A 21716-nucleotide genomic window follows, 5' to 3' on the forward strand; every position below is an offset into this window, starting at 1 on the left:
AGTCTGTTGTAAATAATAGTCTGGAATACGTGTTTCAAGTAATTAATAATATGGTGTGAAAAATTTCATTTGAATTTTAACATTTTCAAACTGGCTTTGTGGCTATCGAGTTTGGGACCCAAATTGAAAGTCGGCACTGACAACTGAGCTGAAGAGCTGTTCATAAAGAACAGCTCATTTAGATGAGCTGATATGATCAGAGCTGTTCATCATGATGAGCTGATTTGCACACCTCTAGTATGAATTCGCAATGCCGATTTCCCCACGCTTCATGGATTTGAAGTCTGTGTTAGGGAAACACATTCCAGTCGGAACAAAAATACCCCCGACTTGCATGAATTTGAAATACCGATTTCTCCAGGCACCTTGGTTTAGAAATCTCTATTAGGGAACACATTTCGGTGGGAACAAAAGCTCCCCCTACTTTCGTGTGTTCTTTTTCTTCTTTTTGGCTTTAAGAGGGTTTAAACTTTTCAGTTCACTCGCCTCTAGGCTCTTTCGTGTGCTTGCAATGCCGATTTCGTTGCTTGGTTTTAAAGTCTGTGTTAGGGAACATTTTTCGATGAGAACAAAAGTCCCCCTACTTTCATGTATTTGCAATGCCGATTTCCCCAAGGCTGCTTGGTTTTGATGGCTGTGTTAGGGAAACCGTAAATCGGGCCAATCAAAACGATGCAGTTAGGGCGTTTAGATAACGCCTAATATTTTACAGTTATTCAATTGTTTATCTAATGAAAAACAACATTTTGTTAGTTGCGGTAGATGCGTAGAAATATTCCCTATCAAGTGATGCAAACATCTCTCCTATCCAGTACGAAATGTTCGAGCTATAAGCATTCGAAATCTTTCATTTTTTCCTGCATGTTCTGTGTTTAGGTTTTCATTTTACCCTCCATATATTCCGGTTAGACGTAGTCCCACGTCAAAAACGCCTGTAATGATAATGTAGATCACCATATAACTTCCTTGATCAAGTATATCAAGTGCGAAGAAGCTTCCATGATATATTACGCTTTGAAAACAGCGGAAAAATATCTAGATCTTCCGAGAAGACGAGCCGTGCATTCAATTAAATGGCAATGTTAGCTGATCAACTGGATGAATAAATTTTGATATCCTATCTGCGACGTAATATTTATGATTTCATGATTTCCCAGTATATCAAATAATTAAGCTAAATAGAACTCGTGAAAACCAGAAAAACAAACGATTCGGATTTTATTTATCGTGATTCGTTCTTTAACGTCTGGAATTCTGGATCGTAAGGGCATCATTTCGACATACACATCCGCACGATGAAAAAAATAAAAAATAGCGACACGTAACTGAGCTCATGAAGAGCTCAAGCATAATTTAAGAGAAAGAGAGAGAAAAAATAATAGATGCACTTAGCTTCGTAGAATCCATCTTCACTGCCGTAAAGCTGATTCTCATTCTCCGCTCTCCGCTCCTGCTCCGATTTTCGCTCGGAAAACTGCTCCGCACTATACACACATACAATCTAGCACTTCGGTGCATTAAATTTGAAAATTTAAACAAAGGTCAACAAACGAACGGATCCAGGTTTAGCGTTTCAGTGATCTGTTTCTAAAGCGTTCATTTCTTCAAACTCGCAAAGCTGAAAATACACTTTCAAACGAGCGCTTCAAACTTTTCACAAAATTACAGTCCTTTTTTTTGGCATCACACTACCGACGCTTCTGGGAAAAAAAGAAAAAGGATCGGAGCGACCAAACACCACGTCTGTACTCGTTGACTGCTCTCGCCAGTCTCCTCCTTAATGTAAGACGTAGTTCTACGTCAAAAAATATGGCGCAATTTTGTGGTGGTGACCATTTTGGATTTGCATTTTTCATAAATAACAGTGCTCTGCTGGTCAAGCCCTTTCATTTGATACTCATATTGGCTATTCAATATGAAATTATTATACAAATTATTCAAAATATCCGAAAATCAAAAATTAAATACTCCGGATAATCGAGTCTTAAATTCCGGCTAATCGAATCCCGGATAATCGAGTCCGACCTGTAAATTTCAAATGGGTGAATAGTTGCTTGCGAGTTGTTCCAGTGATAACCCTGTGCCGCATTTTGAATTATGAATGAATAATTTTCTGAAAAGTCACAAATTACTATTATTTTTCCTTGCGTCTAAGATTCTTATTTTTATTAGCTTTATTAACGAAATACGGCACAAATTCATCGATTAGTTTTGAAGTCGTTAATTGAAGCAATTTCTTCTTTTCCGCTGTCCTCTAATAGAAGAGTTGTTTCTTCATAAATTGATGATTTGGAAGCACAATCCAAACAACACTAGAGCTTTATGATTGGGCAGTTGAACAAAATGACAAATGTATGTGAAGGCAAATGAACTTTCGGAATTTACGCGGTTTTTTTTACGCAGTACGTATCAACCGCCAACAAATTCAATGTGCTTATTGGTGTGACTTTTCACGAAATAACTTGGTATTGTATCACTGATTAGTAGTTGATAACAGCATACAAAAAAATAATTAGTTAATCAATTGTTAGAACATGGGTTGCATTTTTAATTAATAACTCACTGTTTGTTAGATTTTTATTCTGATTTTGAAATTTACCCGGCTTATTTTTACGCGGATTTTGGAATTTACGCGGTTTTTTTTAACACGGACTTCGGAATTTACGTGGTTTTTTTTACGCGGATTTTGGAATTTACGTGGTTCTTTTTTACGCGGCACGTATCCCCCGCGTAATAAGCGACTCCAGTGTATCCAATCACGCGAAAACAATATCGGGAACACAAAAATTTCATTGATTTATTCTTGTAGATGAAATAAAATCACAGCTAAAAGGTTTTCAAATTCAGTAGATGATCCCAGAATCTTCAAAATGTTAGACAAAAAGAAAAAATAGGAAAGATATGATGATTGTATCTCTTAGAATATAAGTTCACATGTACATGGTATAAGATCAGATGAATAAAAAAGAATTTAGTGTCAAAATATGTCATAAATTTTATTACATTTGGATTGAAATAAAGACCTCTAAAACACTCTTTCAACATTTTTATTATTATTATTAATTTTTTTGGATTTTGGGTTGGCTTTCTGCACTGAAAAAAGAAATAAACTGAATTTCAAAAAAATATTGAAAAAGTTTTTGTTAGAAAAACTTTTTTGCCTCAAATATGCACAAATTGCGATGTATGGAAGAGTTGTAGGGCACATACTTATCTACCATTTATCTACCATTTAATCAAAATCTGAGTTGACCATTTTGAGAAAATTGACTTTTAGTTTTTAAAATCGATTTTTTTTTTCAGTGTGGGATTTCAAAAACAATTTTTTCAGTATTTTTTTTTAATTCAATTATTTCCCTAAAACTCTTCCATATATCACTTTTTGGTAGGACTTACCATTTTCGAGTAAAAAAAATTATAAAAAAATGGTCAAAAATATTTGGCCCTTTCCATATGTTAGTCTAGATAAATTTTCGGAAAACTAAGTATGCCAAGTTGCTAATTAGGTAAGGTCTTCACGCCCAGAAAGTTTCATCAAGTTCTGAGAGGGTCATGCCAATCCCATTGTTGGCGCGAAATCCGTCGAATACAAGACATCAAATGTGTTCACTACTTACCCTAGAATTTCTCAACTTATGCCACTCAGGTGTTAGATAGTACCGAATACCTTCAGCCGCTCCAGGCAATGTAACGCCGCGTGCAAGTAGAATCAACAAAACAACATACGGAGCCAAGGCGGTTACCCAAACCACTTTTCCTGCACTCCGAACCCCTTTCCACAGCGAGAAATAAACCAGTACAAATACTCCAAACACACACAGCGCCAGTGAGGGCTTCACCGGACCCATAAAATCGAGTCCATCCGATTTATACTGCTCCAGAACCTGTCGCCTGTTGCCGGGAACACAAAGAAAGCGAAAAAAAGAAACTTGAAGAATATCTCTACATACACAAAAGCGTGGCAATCTCGGAAATGGAACAACGCGAACCCAATAATCATCATCATTCGCCGTAGCATAAACGGATTTTACGTTACCCTACCGCATGATTTACGACGGGATTCGCCGTAAAAGAATCGATGACGGTCATTGTCATAAAGGTAGTAGAGGAGACAATCAATTCTGTCCCCCCCCCCCCCATAGCCAGCCAGAAATACTCACTCGAAAAATTCCCGTGCCGGACTGGTCCGAACCATGTCAACCGCTGCGCTGGCCATCGTTGTGACAGTTCCATTCCTGAGCCATCCGTTCGGGACGATGGTCCCATTAATTGTGGCCGTTCCGTTGATCATTTCGCCGAACGCCGTCAGGCTGTTGCCGGTCGAGTTGGCCAGCGCGGTTATCGGTGTGCAGGCCTCCGTATTCCACGCGTTGCCACATTTCGTCCACGGCAGCTCGGTGTTAAATGAGGCGAAAAGATAATAAACCGCCCAACCGATGATCGTGTTGTAGTACATGCCCATATAAATGTCAATCAGGCAGATTGCATAGCCGACACCTGTGGAAGCAAGCGGAAAACACAAATGGCCACAAAATTAGTTGTAATGATAGTAGAAGCGGTAGAAGTGAGCCTCGGAAAATTAGCGAAAGATAAGTGTGTGTCACCTACGGCCCTTTCCAGCGGAGGGGAAATGATTTACTGACAAAGGGCAAATTTATGTCCTTCCAATGGCGGGTCGGAATGACGCTCGAAATGGGGCACCACTTTTGTTGCTTATTCAAATGCCGCTCCGCTGCGTGGTAATAAAATAGATTCGTCTCGCCAAAGCCTCCCGTGAAGGAGGGTAGAGTGAGGTTTTAACGATGCAGTTTTCGAGGACAAACGCATAAGTGGGCTCGAGGGAGGCATTTTATCGATTTTGAAGGGGTTCGCTTTATGGCGAATGTTTTTATTTTTTTTTTTTTTTTTGATTTTTATTTTTCTATGCTACACGAAAATTTTTGAGTATTTCTGCGAATTTTTATATCATAAAATCAAGATATTATTAATCAAAATACATGAAACTTTTGCAGTTGAGCGTATTTTTTCACATCCTTACACCACCTCACCTGGTAGATAGTGTTGGAAATTCAGGTGCATTTTGTCCGATGTCTGCTTGATTCATGAGTACGAATAAATATTTACTCGTTTACGCTTTAAAACATTTACTCGCGAACTTGTTTTGACTCTACGCCGTTCTACGCATAGTTGTCCCATGTTATTTGTTGACAATTTTCACTTTTCTTCATAAAACGATGTTTCTAAAGGGTGTGTCACATCAAATTGCATCACGGAAAAAACGCTGTAGAAATTCGCCCAGTAAACCGATCCTTTTGAAAATTTTAGACAGTAAAATAAAAATTATTAAACAACTTTTGGCATTTTCTTTTTATTCATACTTCGAGCCCAAGCCCGTATGCTCGCACCTTCCCCTTTACCCCGTCCCTAAGGTTCTGTACAACGTCAGGTTGTAGTTTATTTTGAACAGAAATCCATTTTCTCTTGAAGTCCGCCTCCGATTTGACAACTTTTGGGTTCTTCCGGAGGGCCTGCTTCATAATCACCCAATATTTCTCTATTGGGCGAAGCTCCGGTGCGTTGGGCGGGTTCATTTCCTTTGGCACGAAGGTGACCCCGTTGGCTTCGTACCACTCCAACACGTCCTTTGAATAGTGGCACGAAGCGAGATCCGGCCAGAAGATGGTCGGGCCCTCGTGCTGCTTCAATAGTGGTAGTAAGCGCTTCTGTAGGCACTCCTTAAGGTAAACCTGCCCGTTTACCGTGCCGGTCATCACGAAGGGGGCGCTCCGCTTTCCGCAAGAGCAGATCGCTTGCCACACCATGTACTTTTTGGCAAACTTGGATAGTTTCTGCTTGCGAATCTCCTCCGAAACGCTAAATTTGTCCTCTGCGGAGAAGAACAACAGGCCCGGCAGCTGACGAAAGTCCGCTTTGACGTAGGTTTCGTCGTCCATTACCAGGCAATGCGGCTTCGTCAGCATTTCGGTGTACAGCTTCCGGGCTCGCGTCTTCCCCACCATGTTTTCCCTTTCGTCGCGGTTAGGAGCCTTCTGAACCTTGTATGTACGCAGGCCCTCCCGCTGCTTGGTCCGCTGGACGAATGAACTTGACAAATTCAGCTTATTGGCGACATCCCGGACCGAACTTCTCGGATCACGTCTAAACTGCTTAACTACGCGCTTGTGATCTTTTTCACTGACGGAGCATCCATTTTTGCCGTTCTTCACCTTCCGGTCGATGGTTAGGTTCTCGAAGTATCGTTTTAGTACTCTGCTGACCGTGGATTGGACGATTCCCAGCATCTAACCGATGTCCCGATGTGACAACTCCGGATTCTCGAAATGAGTGCACAAGATTAATTCACGACGCTCTTTTTCGGTCGACGACATTTTTCCAAATTTACGAAAAATTGACAGTGAAGCATGGCCAACGTGATCTATACACTCTTATCTGATTATAAGCGAAAGCTGAAGATATAATTCCTAAAAATTAAATTTCTACAGCGTTTTTTCCGTGATGCAATTTGTTGTGACACACCCTTTAAGCCTCATCTTCCAGAAAACCACAAAAAACTTATTGTTTGTTCCCAGCTTTTCGGTTTACATACAAGAATTTTATGTCACGCTTTCAGCAGGTTCTGAACACATTTCTGGTTCGGAAGAACGAACTGATTCTCAAACAAATAAAAAAAAAGTCTAACAGAACAAGTGTGCAACTTGTTAGCGAATGCCTAATAACAATGAGATTTATATTGCAAAGGTGTTGCAGATCACTCTCTTCTTTATAAAACGATATATTATGTATAATCTTCCGGAAAAACACCGTAAACTATAATAATAACCTTGCCGATATCTTCAATTATGCCTCACAGTAATATCCCCAGAGATACCAACCTTCCTGATTTTTCAGGATTTCCCACACTTTTTAGCACGCTCCCTGATATCCTGACGAACACTCAATTTATCCTGGTTTTTCCTGATGTTTGTACTCTTCACATTATTCGTAATAAATATCCTGATTTCATGCCAAAGTATTCTGTCATGATAGTTCTCCGGTTCGCACTTGTATATATCTCACATTAAGTTAAACTGTGTACTTAACTTTTTTTTTAATTGTTTCGTGGCTTCCCAAAGCAGTGCTAGAAAATTTCAATATAAACGATCAAAAAGTCAGGCGAAACAGTAGCATTTCCGCTAATGCGAGGATTTATACCATGCTTATTAATTCTTCTACACATTCGGTCTTCGTCCGAAGGAAGATATACTCTGTTTCTGGTGGGACTTGGAATGGATTCTGTGTTATGAGCTACTACCGAGTAACCTGTTTCCCACATGTATGGCTCGCAGCAGTTTTCGACGAGGAAGCAAACATGTTCTGGGAGGATAAAATATTTAAGCTGTGTGAAAGATGGCGAAATATTGTGAAACAAAACTATGGATATAAAATTAAATTATAATGCTTTGATTGAAAATGACCCAATATGAGCTATCCTGATTGATCCTGATTTTTATTTTCATTCTTCCTGGTTTTTTTCAAATTATAGTTGGCAACCCTGAATATTGTTGAACGTAGCACGCATATACTTGATGCACATACACACGCACGGTACCCACATCCAGTCGTATAGCAACAAGCATCGTCTTTCTGGAATACCAACAGTAACGAAAGAGTGATTTCGACTTCTCAGAGCGCGTTGGGTGATTCCTCGGTGATAGAGGTCACACATTTTGGCGATCCTGCCAGACTGCTGAATTTTCAGCTGAAATTTTGAATATCCTTTTCTTTACTGAGGAGTCACCCTCTCCGCAAGTGAGTTTTCTAAAAAATGGAGAAATATTGTGAGAAAATCGGTATCGTAAACATGATCCGGAAAGTGAGAAGGGTGGCCGCTGATCAATCGCCGCTGACGGATGCCAATTGATTTTTTGGAGTGTCTTCCACATGGTACGGAAAAAAAGTGTCTTCGAATGTCTTCACAGGCATATCGGAGGAGACTGGAATTAATGATTTACTTTTGAACAAGGTTTGATGGAATGTTTCATGTTTGCTGATAATAATAAGAGTGCGGGTCGGGACGACCGTGCTGTGTAAAAATGGAAGCAAAATTATTTGCGGATCGGGACGACCGCGCAGAAAAAGTACGGCTCGGGACGACCTATGGAGAACAGAATTCGACTCGATATTCTGTTAATTAAACCTCATAAATAAGCTTATACATCCCAAAGATGGTTACATATTTTATTAAAACATATTAAACTTATCCACAATATACTGCCATTAGCAGATCTTCATATATATAAGTTAAGGAAACATCTGTGCAACTGGCTGTTAACAAAGAATGGGAACATTAGAAGATGCATGCTCTCAACGCATTCATGACAAGGATCATGAGATAGGCCAAAGATTGCAAATAGCCAACAACAATCTAAGCAGCAGCGATAAGGACTCCCACGACGAAAGCGAGAATGCAGGAATCCTAAACAAACCGATGAAGATGGAAACTGGAGGAACACAAACAGAAGCGCAATACCACAACAACGGAGGAGACGGAGATAAGCATGTTGGCGTGGCAAGAGAAGAAAAGGGTGAACGTTGTAGCAAATCTGTAAATAAATTAGTCTTAGTCCTACTGTCGTAGAGTAGAGTACTCTTTAAATCCGAAAGCCCGGATCGGGTCTTTAACTGGCTCAGTCGGTAGTTCCGGCCGCGAAACGTTTAAGTGTTTTTTTTTATCGGGGGAATACCGATGAACTTTAAGAACTGATTGAACTGTGGTGTGTGTTAAACATTAAACGTGTAAAACGAGTGTGATATAGTGAGGAAAACACATCTTTCGCCTTCGCCGGAGCACCAAGTAAGTAATATTTTATATATTTCTACTATTTACTACTAAGACCAATAAAAACGTGATCCAATTTACCGCATTTATTGCGTATCAGTCTTAAAGTTTTATGCTTTTTTTTATACAAATAGAACTAGCTTAATAAACGGATGATTACTCGCAAAATGGCGGAATCAATCCAAAAACAAATAAAGGAAATAATCCTTTTGCTTGAAAAACAGCATATGCGACTTTCGAATTTGGAATTACCATTAGTGGGTAATCACTCCCAGAACGCGGTTAATAACTTTGATAAATTAAGGATCCCTGATCCTATTAAAATGATCCCAAATTTCGCGGGAGAGCCGAAAATGCTAGTTTCATGGCTGGAATCGGTGGATCAAAAAATCCAATTCATCAAGAACATAATTAACAATGAACAATTGATTAATGATGTAATGCCTTTGTGGGTGAGTATCATCAGAGACAAAATTATAGATAAAGCTAATGACGCTCTTGTAAATAGTCATACAAAATTAGACTGGTCGGCAATTAAATCTGCTTTAAAAGATTCTTTTGGCGACAAAAGAGATCTTTCCACACTTTGTACAAGTACCCCTTACTTGAAACAAGGTTCAAAAGATTTAACTTCGTATTATGAAGAGTGCCGAAACTTATTAGCTGATATAAAGGCGAAAATTTTGTTGAACGACGAGACAAAAGTATGCGCTGTAGTTCTTATAAAAACATACGAGAGCATGATTACAAATGCTTTCATAGATGGCTTACATGCGAATTTATCGTCATTAACTCGCATTTATCGACCTGATAGTCTTTTAAAAGCCTACGAAAGTGCTTTAGATCAATACAACGCCATACAAAGACGACGTGAAAGTTTTCCACAAAGAATGGTCCCTTTTACGAAAAACAATTCATTTAGAGAACAATCACAGCAGCAATCATATTTCATGCACAAAAAACCTTTCAGAACAGATCACAAACAAAATCGGCCTTCATTGATTAATACTAATCAGTTAGGTTCTTCGCGATTCATTAATCAAAAACAACCCACAAAAACAAATTATAATCAACGTTCTACCCCCAATTTCCAACCTTTTCAAAACAATCGAATTCATTACCAAGAAGAGATCCAGAATAGGGAACACGTAGGTAAAGTATCTCCTGACAGTAATGCCATTAACTATAACGAGTATTCATTAAATAAATCCGCTATTACTCAAAACACTCCTGAATTAAGGGATAACCTAAATTTTCAGTGGGATTCATACCCCAACCACAAATATATTTCATCTGGCCTCAAACAAAACCATAATTTCTCAGAGCAAAATCTAAAATTTTCAGAGGGATTCAGACCTCTTTCATATGATAAAGAAAACAGTTTTCTCCCATATCTGAATATTAAAACACAAATTGGAAATCTAGAATTTCTTGTCGACACTGGCTCTAATAAAAATTATATTTCACCAGAGCATATTCACCCCACAATGAAAATTAATTGCGTACCTCATCTAATTAAAAACATTTCCGGATCGCATAATATAGACAAATTTAGTGAGCTCAATATTTTCTTCAACTATAAATCACTACCAAGGCAGAAATTTCTTTTATTTCGATTTCATAAATTTTTTGATGGTCTAATCGGATACGAATCTTTAAAATCATTGGGCGCTATCATCGATACCGTATCCAACGAGCTACTAATAGGAAGTTTGAGAATTCCTATGAACAGAAAAACATTTAACGGAACTGAAACGAACTTTCAGATCAATAATATTCATGGCGGAAAAACACTAATATCGAACAAAACACAAAATTCTTATACTGATCACAATGTTCAAATCGATCCAAGCATAATTAATACGAAAAATGTTTCATTATTCAACCCGAATAGTAATCCAGTTATTCTAGAAACTGACTTACACAACAAAATGTATTCAAGCAATCGAACAAATCTCCAAAACAAACAAGAGCATAATTATAGGAAAGAGCGGATAAATAGAACAGTACAAACGGGAATCAATCAAAATCACGCAGAAATTATCGAAAATTTTACTTATACGAAATCCAGAACTCAGCAACCCTCACATAAACTTGATAAAAACAACGGAAGCGATGGAACCGTTGAAAGGTTCCCCTCAACAAGCAACGAAATATCTCGTTGCTACAGACACAAATTCGGAAACTTGACAACTAATGAAATGTTTTTAAAATCATCTATATTACATAATAATACAATATTATCTTTCAAGCGTCTAGAAGCTCCTTATGATATCAAGGATAGTGAAGAAAAATCATTCAACTTGGCAAAATTATTTTGATATCGAAACGAATGCGATATGAATGTTGTGGTAAAATAAGACAAATCTCAAAGTAAAACAACCATCACAATAAATGCGAACCGAACACATCTAAAATGTTAAATGAACCAAACATTACTTCTACCATAACAATAATCATATTCTTTCCCTTTCCAGGAAATTCTAAAATTCTTTCTGCCCGCTTCTATCAACTATATCCATACAATCCAATGATTCTAGTAGAAATTCTGGTCTACTAATCATAAAAAAGCCCCAGCGATATAAGTCAATAAAATGTGCCCTAAAATCGACTAAAAAAAACTCTTCTAGTACCTTATAAAATAAAAACAGAACGGAAAATTTAAAAAAAAAACATTCATGTTTCAATTCACATTCTATTGCCAAAAATAGAACAAGATCAAAATCACCGAATTGTATAAGATCATAAACTGAAGAAATAATAAAACATCTAGATAACAATAATTTTAGCGAAATCATAAATAGTCTAACAGACTGAAAGTAGTCTTCTGAAAAACAATGAGTAAGTTAGGTTCAAAATTATTCCTATAAGCATGAAACAAAAAGAAGCAGAAAAAGGGCTGATTTTTTTGCCGAATTTGAATTATTAAATTTGACTGAATTATTTAAATTATTTTCAATTGAGTATTCCTAGAGTCGTACAGCATATCTTCCAAACATATAATTAGTTAAACTTCGATTTACCTGACAATTTTTCCCATAAAAAAAACTGAATTTCGTAACAAGTAAAGTAAAAAAAAATAATTTTTTTTCTAACAAATTTAGATCAAATCTATGAGTTCTCAAATCTAAATCCATCAGCATTTCACGATCATATGGAAATTTTTCGCATTGTATCGATTCTACAATTAGATAGTACGAGTTATTATATATTTTTTGTTAAACCTTTACAAGTGAGAAACACAACACTAAAAATGCCCGCCACCATCGCCATCATCAACAAAACCGGACGAATTTTCCCACTAAGAAGTGTAGCCGCATATCCGATAATAACCGTCTTGAAGATTTCACCAAGAACGAGTGTTTCCCTAACTCATCAACTAGAGCCGATGATTGTACCGCTCAGGACTACTCTACACGAGCTGATGATTGTACCGGACATTCTGCCATGGATTTATATTGAGTCCGACTTGAACTTGTTTGTATTAAAGAGGCATAACACTTCGCAGTCAAAAAATGATGAAAACGCAGTCAAAACCCTACTGAAACGGGACGTTTCAGACTCGGAGAAAGGAGAAGTTAAGGAAACATATGTGCAACTGGCTGTTAACAAAGAATGGGAACATTAGAAGATGCATGCCCTCAACGCATTCATGACAAGGATCATGAGATAGGCCAAAGATTGCAAATAGCTAACAACAATCTAAGCAGCAGCGATAAGGACTCCCACGACGAAAGCGAGAATGCAGGAATCCTAAACAAACCGATGAAGATGGAAACTGGAGGAACACAAACAGAAGCGCAATACCACAACAACGGAGGAGACGGAGATAAGCATGTTGGCGTGGCAAGAGAAGAAAAGGTTGAACGTTGTAGCAAATCTGTAAATAAATTAGTCTTAGTCCTAATGTCGTATCCGAAAGCCCGGATCGGGTCTTTAACTTATACAGTGGGATATATAGTGACTGCATTTTTCTAAATCGACAGCGGATCGAATCGACCATGCATGGTTTTGTTTATAGCGGCTCGGGATGACCGCGTAGAATTTTGTCGATAGCGTATCGAGATGACCGCGTAGAATTTTGTCGATAGCGAATCGAGATGAACGCGAATTATTTTTGTCGATAGCGGCTCGGGATGACCGCGTAGAATTTTGTCGATAGCGAATTGAGATGACCGCGAAAGATTTTGTCGATAACGACTCGGAATGACTGCGCAGGATTCGATCGAGAGCGGCTCGGAATGAGTGCGCGCAATTTTGTCGATAGCGAATCGGGATGATTGCGCAGAATCTTGTTGCCAGTGGTTACAGATCAGTCGCGGTTTTGAAAACAGATAGCAAGTCAAATTATCCGCGAAAGATTTGAACGGCAGCTTTCTTTTTATATACAGCAGGTGAAACGGCTCATGACGGATGTTGTCAATAGCGGATCAGGGTGACCTCATTCTTTCCGACAGTGAATTACCGAACGATAGGTATAGCATTAGAATGTTTGAGAAATATTCTATGTGAAAACGATGGAAGGTTAGCCAAATGATTTCTTTACTTTGCACTTCTTTTATATTTTTGGGTTGGGGGAGGATGTGCGGCACCATAAGCTATAATAATAACCTTGCCGATATCGTCTATTATGCCTCTCAGTAATATCTCACCTTGTATGCATATAATTGATGCACATACACACGGTACCCACATCCAGTCGTACAGCAACAAGCATCGCCTCTTTGGAATACCAACAGTAACGAAAGAGTGATTTCGACTTCTCAGAGCGCGTTGGATGATTCCTCGGCAATAGTGGTCACACAGGTCCCACCAAGTTTTTTTAAACCGTAATCAAGCTTGATTGATACTAGAAAACTTTGATTGCGTTCTTCTCAGTTGCAGATTTTGGAACATGGAACAACTATGCGTAGAACGGCAGTATAAAGCAGCATCATTGTTGTGATATATGACACCATACCATTTATCCAGCACTTGTTTCATCTAACTGAAGGATGGTTTAGAGTTCTCGTGAACGTGAACATGAATAAACAATTTTCTGTTAATAATTCATCAGTCCATATATGAAACGCGAGGAAACCGTCTTGAAACGATAGGAAGAAATATTTTCTAGTTGAAAAACATATTTAAACACAATTCGTATTGATAAAAATGGATAAATTCAATATTTCACTACAATTCTGAACTTCCACCGTGGAATCGAGATGTTGGTGAATTCATCATAGTTCACCGACTTCGGTGAACGTGAACGTGGAAACAGTGGTAAATATAGACGTCCAAATATTTCCCCGTTCATGTTCACATTCGAATGTCCCAAGGTATTCTGAAAATTATTTCACCGTTAACTGTGAAAGGATATGTTGAGCAACTCTCGAGTTTTCAGTGAAAATTTTCATATGGATGCAATTTCATTCAATCGGATCTCTGCACGGGTTGAAAAATTTCGTTACTTCGGGTTTATATTTACTCCGTATGTAAAGAGTTTGAACAAATCCCATCTAACAAATAATCTAATGACTAAGTCTTTCCCCAGGCTCCTTAGTTTCGAAGTCTGTGTTGGGGAAACATATTCCGGTCCGCAAAAACCCATTCGGGTCTAAAAGTAGCCACAGTCGAAATCGCTATTCGTGGTGGACCACCATTCGAAATTCCATACAGTCGATAAAGAGTGTTACCTTGGCGTTACGAGGCGTTTGAGAGGAAAAAAAATCGTCGTAAACGTCCAGAAGGATAACACTCGTATTTTGCACCACGATAATGCGCATAATCATTGATCGTTCCATTGTGATCGGATTTTTGACCGAAAATGACACGAATGTGATTGAACAAGCACCTCACTCTCCAGATATGGCCCCGTGTGATTTTTTCCTATTTCCGAAACTCAAAACATCGCTTCGTGGGAACTGTGACTTGAAGGCAATTCCTAGATACAGCTATGAAAAGTGTTTCGATGACTGAATTGTTTGTTGGAAAAAGTGTATTGCTTCGCAAGGGTTCTATTTTAAACACGATAATATAATTTTTTATTACGCTAAACCCGAGGAAGGGATGGTTCGATTTGACCATTCTTCCTAATTCCGCTGACAGTGGATCTACTCGATTCGTGACCGATCTAAGCGTTTACAATTTAGAAATTGAATCGTAGGATAAGGGGTTCAACAATTATTGTTCAGAAATGCAATTATTGTTATAGGGGAAAGGGGGGGTATGCCCGACCCCCTAAGGAAAAGTATTGTTTTGTGAGATCTGCGGGCACATATTGATATGTTTCCTCCACAGAATCATTGTCTAGTTTATTTGCCATGAGATATAAGGAATATCAGTACACTTAAACGGTAATTTTCTCAAGTAATATTCAATTTAAAAAACTGCCATAAAAATGAAGCTCATCAACCAGTGCGGGTGAAACCGGCACCCTATGGGGTAAGACCGTCATCTCAATTTCTCAATATATATAAAGGGTGTGTCTCATCAAATTGCATCACGGAAAAAACGCTGTAGAAATTCGCCCAGTAGACCGATCCTTTAGAAAATTTTAGACAGTAAAATAAAAACTATTAAACAACTTTTGGCATTTTCTTTTTATTCATACTTCGAGCCCAAGCCCGTATGCTCGCACCTTCCTCTTTACCCCGTCCATAAGGTTCTGTACAACGTCAGGTTGAAGTTTTTTTGAACAGAAATCCATTTTCTCTTGAAGTCCGCCTCCGATTTGACAACTTTTGGGTTCTTCCGGAGGGCCTGCTTCATAATCGCCCAATATTTCTCTATTAGGCGAAGCTCCGGCGCGTTGGGCGGGTTCATTTCCTTTGGCACGAAGGTGACCCCGTTGGCTTCGTACCACTCCAACACTCGGGCCCTCGTGCTGCTTCAATAGTGGTAGTAAGCGCTTCCGTAGGCACTCCTTAAGGTAAACCTGCCCGTTTACCGTGCCGGTCATCACGAAGGGGGCGCTCCGCTTTCCGCAAGAGCAGATCGCTTGCCACACCATGTACTTTTTGGCAAACTTGGAAAGTTTCTGCTTGCGAATCTCCTCCGGAACGCTGAATTTGTCCTCTGCGGAGAAGAACAACAGGCCCGGCCGCTGACGAAAGTCCGCTTTGACGTAGGTTTCGTCGTCCATTACCAGGCAATGCGGCTTCGTCAGCATTTCGGTGTACAGCTTCCGGGCTCGCGTCTTCCCCACCATGTTTTGCCTTTCGTCGCGGTTAGGAGCCTTCTGAACCTTGTATGTACGCAGGCCCTCCCGCTGCTTGGTCCGCTGGACGAATGAACTTGACAAATTCAGCTTATTGGCGACATCCCGGACCGAACTTCTCGGATCACGTCTAAACTGCTTAACTACGCGCTTGTGATCTTTTGTCACTGACGGAGCATCCATTTTTGCCGTTCTTCACCTTCCGGTCGATGGTTAGGTTCTCGAAGTATCGTTTTAGTACTCTGCTGACCGTGGATTGGACGATTCCCAGCATCTAACCGATGTCCCGATGTGACAACTCCGGATTCTCGAAATGAGTGCACAGGATTAATTCACGACGCTCTTTTTCGTTCGACATTTTTCCAAATTTACGAAAAATTGACAGTGAAGCATGGCCAACGTGATCTATACACTCTTATCTGATTATAAGCGAAAGCTGAAGATATAATTCCTAAAAATTAAATTTCTACAGCGTTTTTTCCGTGATGCAATTCGATGTGACACACCCTTTACTTGGCAACAGATGAACCAGTTTGAATGTGACAGTCGGTAAATAGAAGGTATTCTAATTCTAAATGTCGCTGTCGAGTATGGTTCGAATCGCTCAACCGATTCCGGAGATATGGTCGGAACAAGTACCGATGAACATGGAATATGGAGAAGAAATCCCAAACCACACCACAATTCAATTACAAGTTTAATGGAATCTAGGACCACATTGAACACTTATCGATGGTCAGTTTTTCTTCTTACTTGAATTAATATCCGTCATACGACGCTTTTAATCACACTAGGATTCGACTTGAAATCACAGAGAACAATGAGTTCATGACTGTAGGTAATTTTTTTCAGGTTTTTGTGATTATGATGGCAATAAAACTGATTAAATTATGTTTAGTTGTAATTAGTTCATTATTTTCGTTAAGACCATATAGCCATTATTTTTCGTTCGATGATGAAGTTCATTTAATTTTATCGAACAGCTTAAATCCAACATTAAATTTACATCAGTAGTTCAAAAGTCGTGGAAGCACGATTGATAGAAACTTCACTAACAACAGCCTCTTTTGCAAGGGTGTGGTTCTCCTGGGACCAACTCCCTCGATTCGTTTTCCTTTGGTAGCTGCGAGGCATCTGAAATTGATGGAAAATATGTCTTAGAAACCTTCAACTAAACGCAAACCATGCCGGGATCTCCCACTCAAAGGGTGACGGACTTACCCCGACAGCACACATTTTTCAAGAGAACTATTTCTATTAACTTATTGTTTTAACTTACCTCAACTCGAATCTCAGTGATTGCTAACAATCCAGGGGACAAACTGTAGAGCAACGGAAAAGAATTTGAAACCGCGTTCAACAATAGAAGCTTAAACTTCACTGACGGAAAATTACATCCGGCTACATATCATCGGCACTCGCGTTTGTTTTGATTTATATTTTGACAGTTGACGGATCACAATGGGATGTGATTGAAAATGTCTAAAATAATAAATACTAACATGTAGAGTATTCAAAAACGTAGTTGATCAGAGTTTTCTAGTAAAACTCAGGGGGTGCGGTCTTATCCTCAGTGGCGGGCTTACCCTCCCTTCCCCTAATAGATATTCAACATCCTACTTCATTTATCGTTTATTCACAATACAATATAATCAACCATGAATTGAGTTTCAACAATTATAAAATTATATTCCTCCTCAAAAAGCAACCCTTGCGAGCAAACGCTAAGCCTTCTAACTTTATTTTCCTCAAAGCTACCTCTCTGTGTCACCTAATCTCGTCAACAAATACGCTGTCTCAAAAAATCCTCCAGTGATCCACTTGAAGTATACATTTTCACCTTTAATTCTACCTCAGAGCATTTCTACACCGAATACCCACATTTCACCCTTAGTTTTTCATTCCACAAATCCCCGGCGCTAAACACACAAAATAACGACAAAACAGAAATCCGAAAGCCCCACTTGTTGAATATCCCCTCCAACCACCCCAGAGAGATATAAAAAACGGAGAATAAGTTAACACATATCCTACATCCAAACCATAATTCGGATCGTCAACAGGAAAAACAAATACACAGCAGGGCTGAAGGAGAAAAAGTGGTCAAAGCTGGCGGCTTTGGAATCGTGTCTCATTCGTCAACCCTTTCGGTCAAATGGCCGACGCTCACCAGCGCCTGGTGGCTCGCGATATAAACCACCACCCCTCTGTGGTGATGGGGTTGAAAAAAAAAAGTTCTAAGCCTACTTGGAAACAGAGGAGTTCCTTCCTTCTTCGTCACCCCATTCTGTGCCATCCTCAAGTGTGTTAGATGAGGTGATGGGTTAGCGGAAAAAATGAGTGGGTTATATGTATGATATAATCGCAAGGTTGACGTGGGACTACCGGAAGAATTATCAAATTATTTTATTTTATATTTCCCTTTGAAGTTTGCATCTTGAGAGTACGTACTTCTCGAAACGCGAATTTGCTTGAAACTTGAAAGTTCATTCGCCTCTAGTGTATGCACGGTTTTTACAGGTTCCTAAGTTTAGAAGACCGTGTTAGGAAAACATATTCTAGTCTGCACAAAGGCAAGCGAGTACAAAAGTATTCGCAGTTTGCATTTATTTGCAAAGCCGTTTTCCCCAGACACCTTGGTTTTGAAGTCTGTGTTATGCAAACACCTGCACGTATTTGCAATGCCATGGATCCATGGATTAGAAGACTGTCTTAGGGAAACACATTTCAGTCGGAACAAAAATGCTCCCGACTTGCATGAATTTGCAATGCCGATTTCCTCCAGGCACCATAGTTTTGAAATCTCTATTAGGGAACACATTTCTGTGGGAGCAAAAGCTCTCCCTACTTTCATGTATTTGCAATGTTGATTTCCCCAATGCTGCTTGGTTTTGATGGCTGTGTTGGGGAAGCTGTAAATCGGGCCAATCAAAACGTTAGGGCAGTTAGGGCGTTTAGATAACGCTTTACATTTTACAGTTATTCAATTGTTTATCTAATGAAGAATGACATTTTATTAATTGTGATAGATGCGTAGAAATATTCCCTATCAATCGATGCAAACATCTTTCCGATCTAGTAAGAAATGTTCGAGTTATAAGCATTCGAAATCTTTCAGTTTTTCCTGCTTGTTCTGTGGTTAGGTTCTCATTTTACCCCCCATATATTCCGGTTAGACGTAGTCCCACGTCAAAACGTCGGCATTTGTCAATGCCGAAGGTATATCCTTAAGTTTGTTCGTTCCCCTTCGTTTAACGATTCAACACGTTGTCGTCATTATGGCCTAACGAGTGGAGACGGCGGCAATAAAACATCGGAATGATGGACTGTGGAGAGACCGAACGGGCCATCATCGGAACTACTTCCGCTATAACTATTAATCAGCAATTTTCCGCAAAACAATGGCTATTTCTCCAAGTGGCAGTAGCAGGACCAACAGGGGCAACATCTTGAACAGAGATACAACACAGCGAAATCAGTTTGCAAAATCAAATTAATTACTCGGAACCAGCCTTGGCACCGAGATAAGACGATGATTGTGCTTATTTCGATTCAGTGGGATGAAAAATGTTGCATCATAAGCCCGCATAATCCACCAGTAAAATCACGGTTTGTGATAATGGATCTCGGTGTGCTCATTGTGCTCTCTTGTTTGTGACATTATCTCTGTTTCGGTAACCCTTTGGAGTGCTGATGTCCCACTTGCCATCCGTAACCATCCCCAATCCCTCTAGTTCACTCTTTAAGCCACTTGTTTGGGGGGAGGAAAAGCGGATTTGCATGAGCTAAATTACCCTCTCGTAGCCAAGCAGGGATGCGTCGAAGTGTCGCACATCCTGTGTCAAGCCAAGACTTGATTAAAGTTTTGCTCCAATTATCAAGGCCACCGGAGTTTGAATATCTGATCTAATTTGAAACACATCCTGCTTCTGGCTTCGGCTTCCCCTCGTTTCTTCTTCGGCTCGCCAAAGGATTCGTTCTTATGACACATAAAATTTAATTCAATTTTTCGCCATTTCAATCCGGGCAATCAATAGACTCATACCCGGTTCTTGCACCCGATACCCGTTCCATCCGCCCGGACCCACACTCCGTTCGTATGAACTTGGCTCCAGAGAGGCAGGCCCGGGATAAATGCGAGATAAATTGTCTATTCATAAACAATTTAAAGTTATTACTCCGGCCTGTTAGATCCTGACGTCTTGTAGTCATTGTGGATAATGGAGTTAACCGATGGGTGGCCTAATTCTGAAGTTCGCCGGAAGGATCGAAAGGCTGCTGCGTTCTTGAACGTTTCGAAACTGATTCCGTGTTTTTTCGTTCAAGCAGACAATATTTTAGAAACACGATAAAAACATTTCATCTCATTTTTCTATACTCGATGAAGGACTTTCAAACAGCATTTATTTTTTATGAGAAAGGAAGTCAGGAAAGAAAGAAATTAGTCATATCTGTGGTATAAATCGTTAGTTTTTCTGTGAAAAATCATCATATCTTGAACACATTGGTAGATAACCTGAGTGACCATTTGATTTTATTATCTCTCTATTTATGCTACATCTCTAGTCACCCTTCAGATGGATTATGTGGATTAGGCACTATCAAAAGATATGTCGGCTGCAGAAATTCAGATTGAATATTAGCTGACCCGGCGAACTTCGTCACACCCAACATTATTGATTTTTGAATTCTTTCGAACATTTCCGTTTCCTTACTAAGCGAACGTTCGTGGATTCAATCGCAGAACTTTTCATGGATTGATCTTCTAATTGACCCTTTACAATTTCCTTCTACCTTAAATTTACTAGTACTTCTGCCAAAACTCGTCATTATAACATAATTTTATTTTCAGACTCAATTTTCCCTCAAGATTCTTGATTCACTTGCAAATAACATATTTGATACAGATAAGTAAATTTTAATTTTAATTTTTTCCACCCAAGAATCCATTGTCATTCTTGTTTCACACCAGCGGAACACGAAGCTTAACTCCGCAAACACGAAATGCAATTGGACTAACAAATATGTCATTGTAGAACATATGGGAATTATTTTTTTTCGAATTTTCTTTCAGAGTTTAAGAAAATATACATTGATCTACGGGCAGAGACGAATACAACAAAATAAAGATGGCATCAATCGGACGACTTCTTTCTCGGGTTTTGAACTTAGCAACACATTTGGGGATCCATTTCTATTTTTATCCATTTTGTACCCCTCGGTTTTGATAGTTGGTTGTTTACTTTTCGGGCGTAGTGACGTGTTTTTGACACTGATGAAGCTTCTGGAAAATGGGTAGAAAGCAAATCTCAACACAGGTCCAAAATTGTGCGTGACTTCCAGCGTAAGGAGTCTCAACGAACCATTGCTCGGAAGTATGGGGTAAACCGTGGTGCTTTCGACAGCGTGACCAATTGCCAGATTACACGAATTTCATCATTTTTCTTCAGAGTTTTTCGTTTTATCTCTCCGTAACATTAATCTACGAATACAACAAAATAAAGACGGCTCAAACCTGACCATTCCTTCCTCTGGTTTTACACTTACCATTTTGCGATCTATTTTTATTTATATAGATTGAAACCATATACGGATTAGGAACTTGTGAGATATAGCGTATCAGAAGAATCTTTCGGAATTCCATATTCGATTGACATGAAAACCATTAAAATCCGTTCA

General features: G+C 39.2%; 1 protein-coding gene across 3 annotated transcripts in view; it reads right to left on the reverse strand.

Moving 5' to 3' along the window:
- The window catches only part of LOC129766408 (sodium-dependent serotonin transporter), a 139892-nt gene that overhangs the window by 45727 nt on the left and 72449 nt on the right, over positions 1-21716 (reverse strand). For all 3 annotated transcript variants that reach the window (XM_055766937.1, XM_055766936.1, XM_055766934.1), the window contains 2 exons: positions 4161-4497; positions 3618-3891 (listed from right to left, as the gene is read on the reverse strand). In XM_055766937.1, the coding sequence (XP_055622912.1) occupies positions 3618-3891; positions 4161-4497 (611 nt within the window). The remainder of the gene's footprint in view (positions 1-3617; positions 3892-4160; positions 4498-21716) is intronic.

The sequence above is a fragment of the Toxorhynchites rutilus genome, chromosome 2 (assembly GCF_029784135.1).
Source record: "Toxorhynchites rutilus septentrionalis strain SRP chromosome 2, ASM2978413v1, whole genome shotgun sequence".
In the NCBI taxonomy this organism is placed as follows: Eukaryota; Metazoa; Arthropoda; class Insecta; order Diptera; family Culicidae; genus Toxorhynchites; species Toxorhynchites rutilus.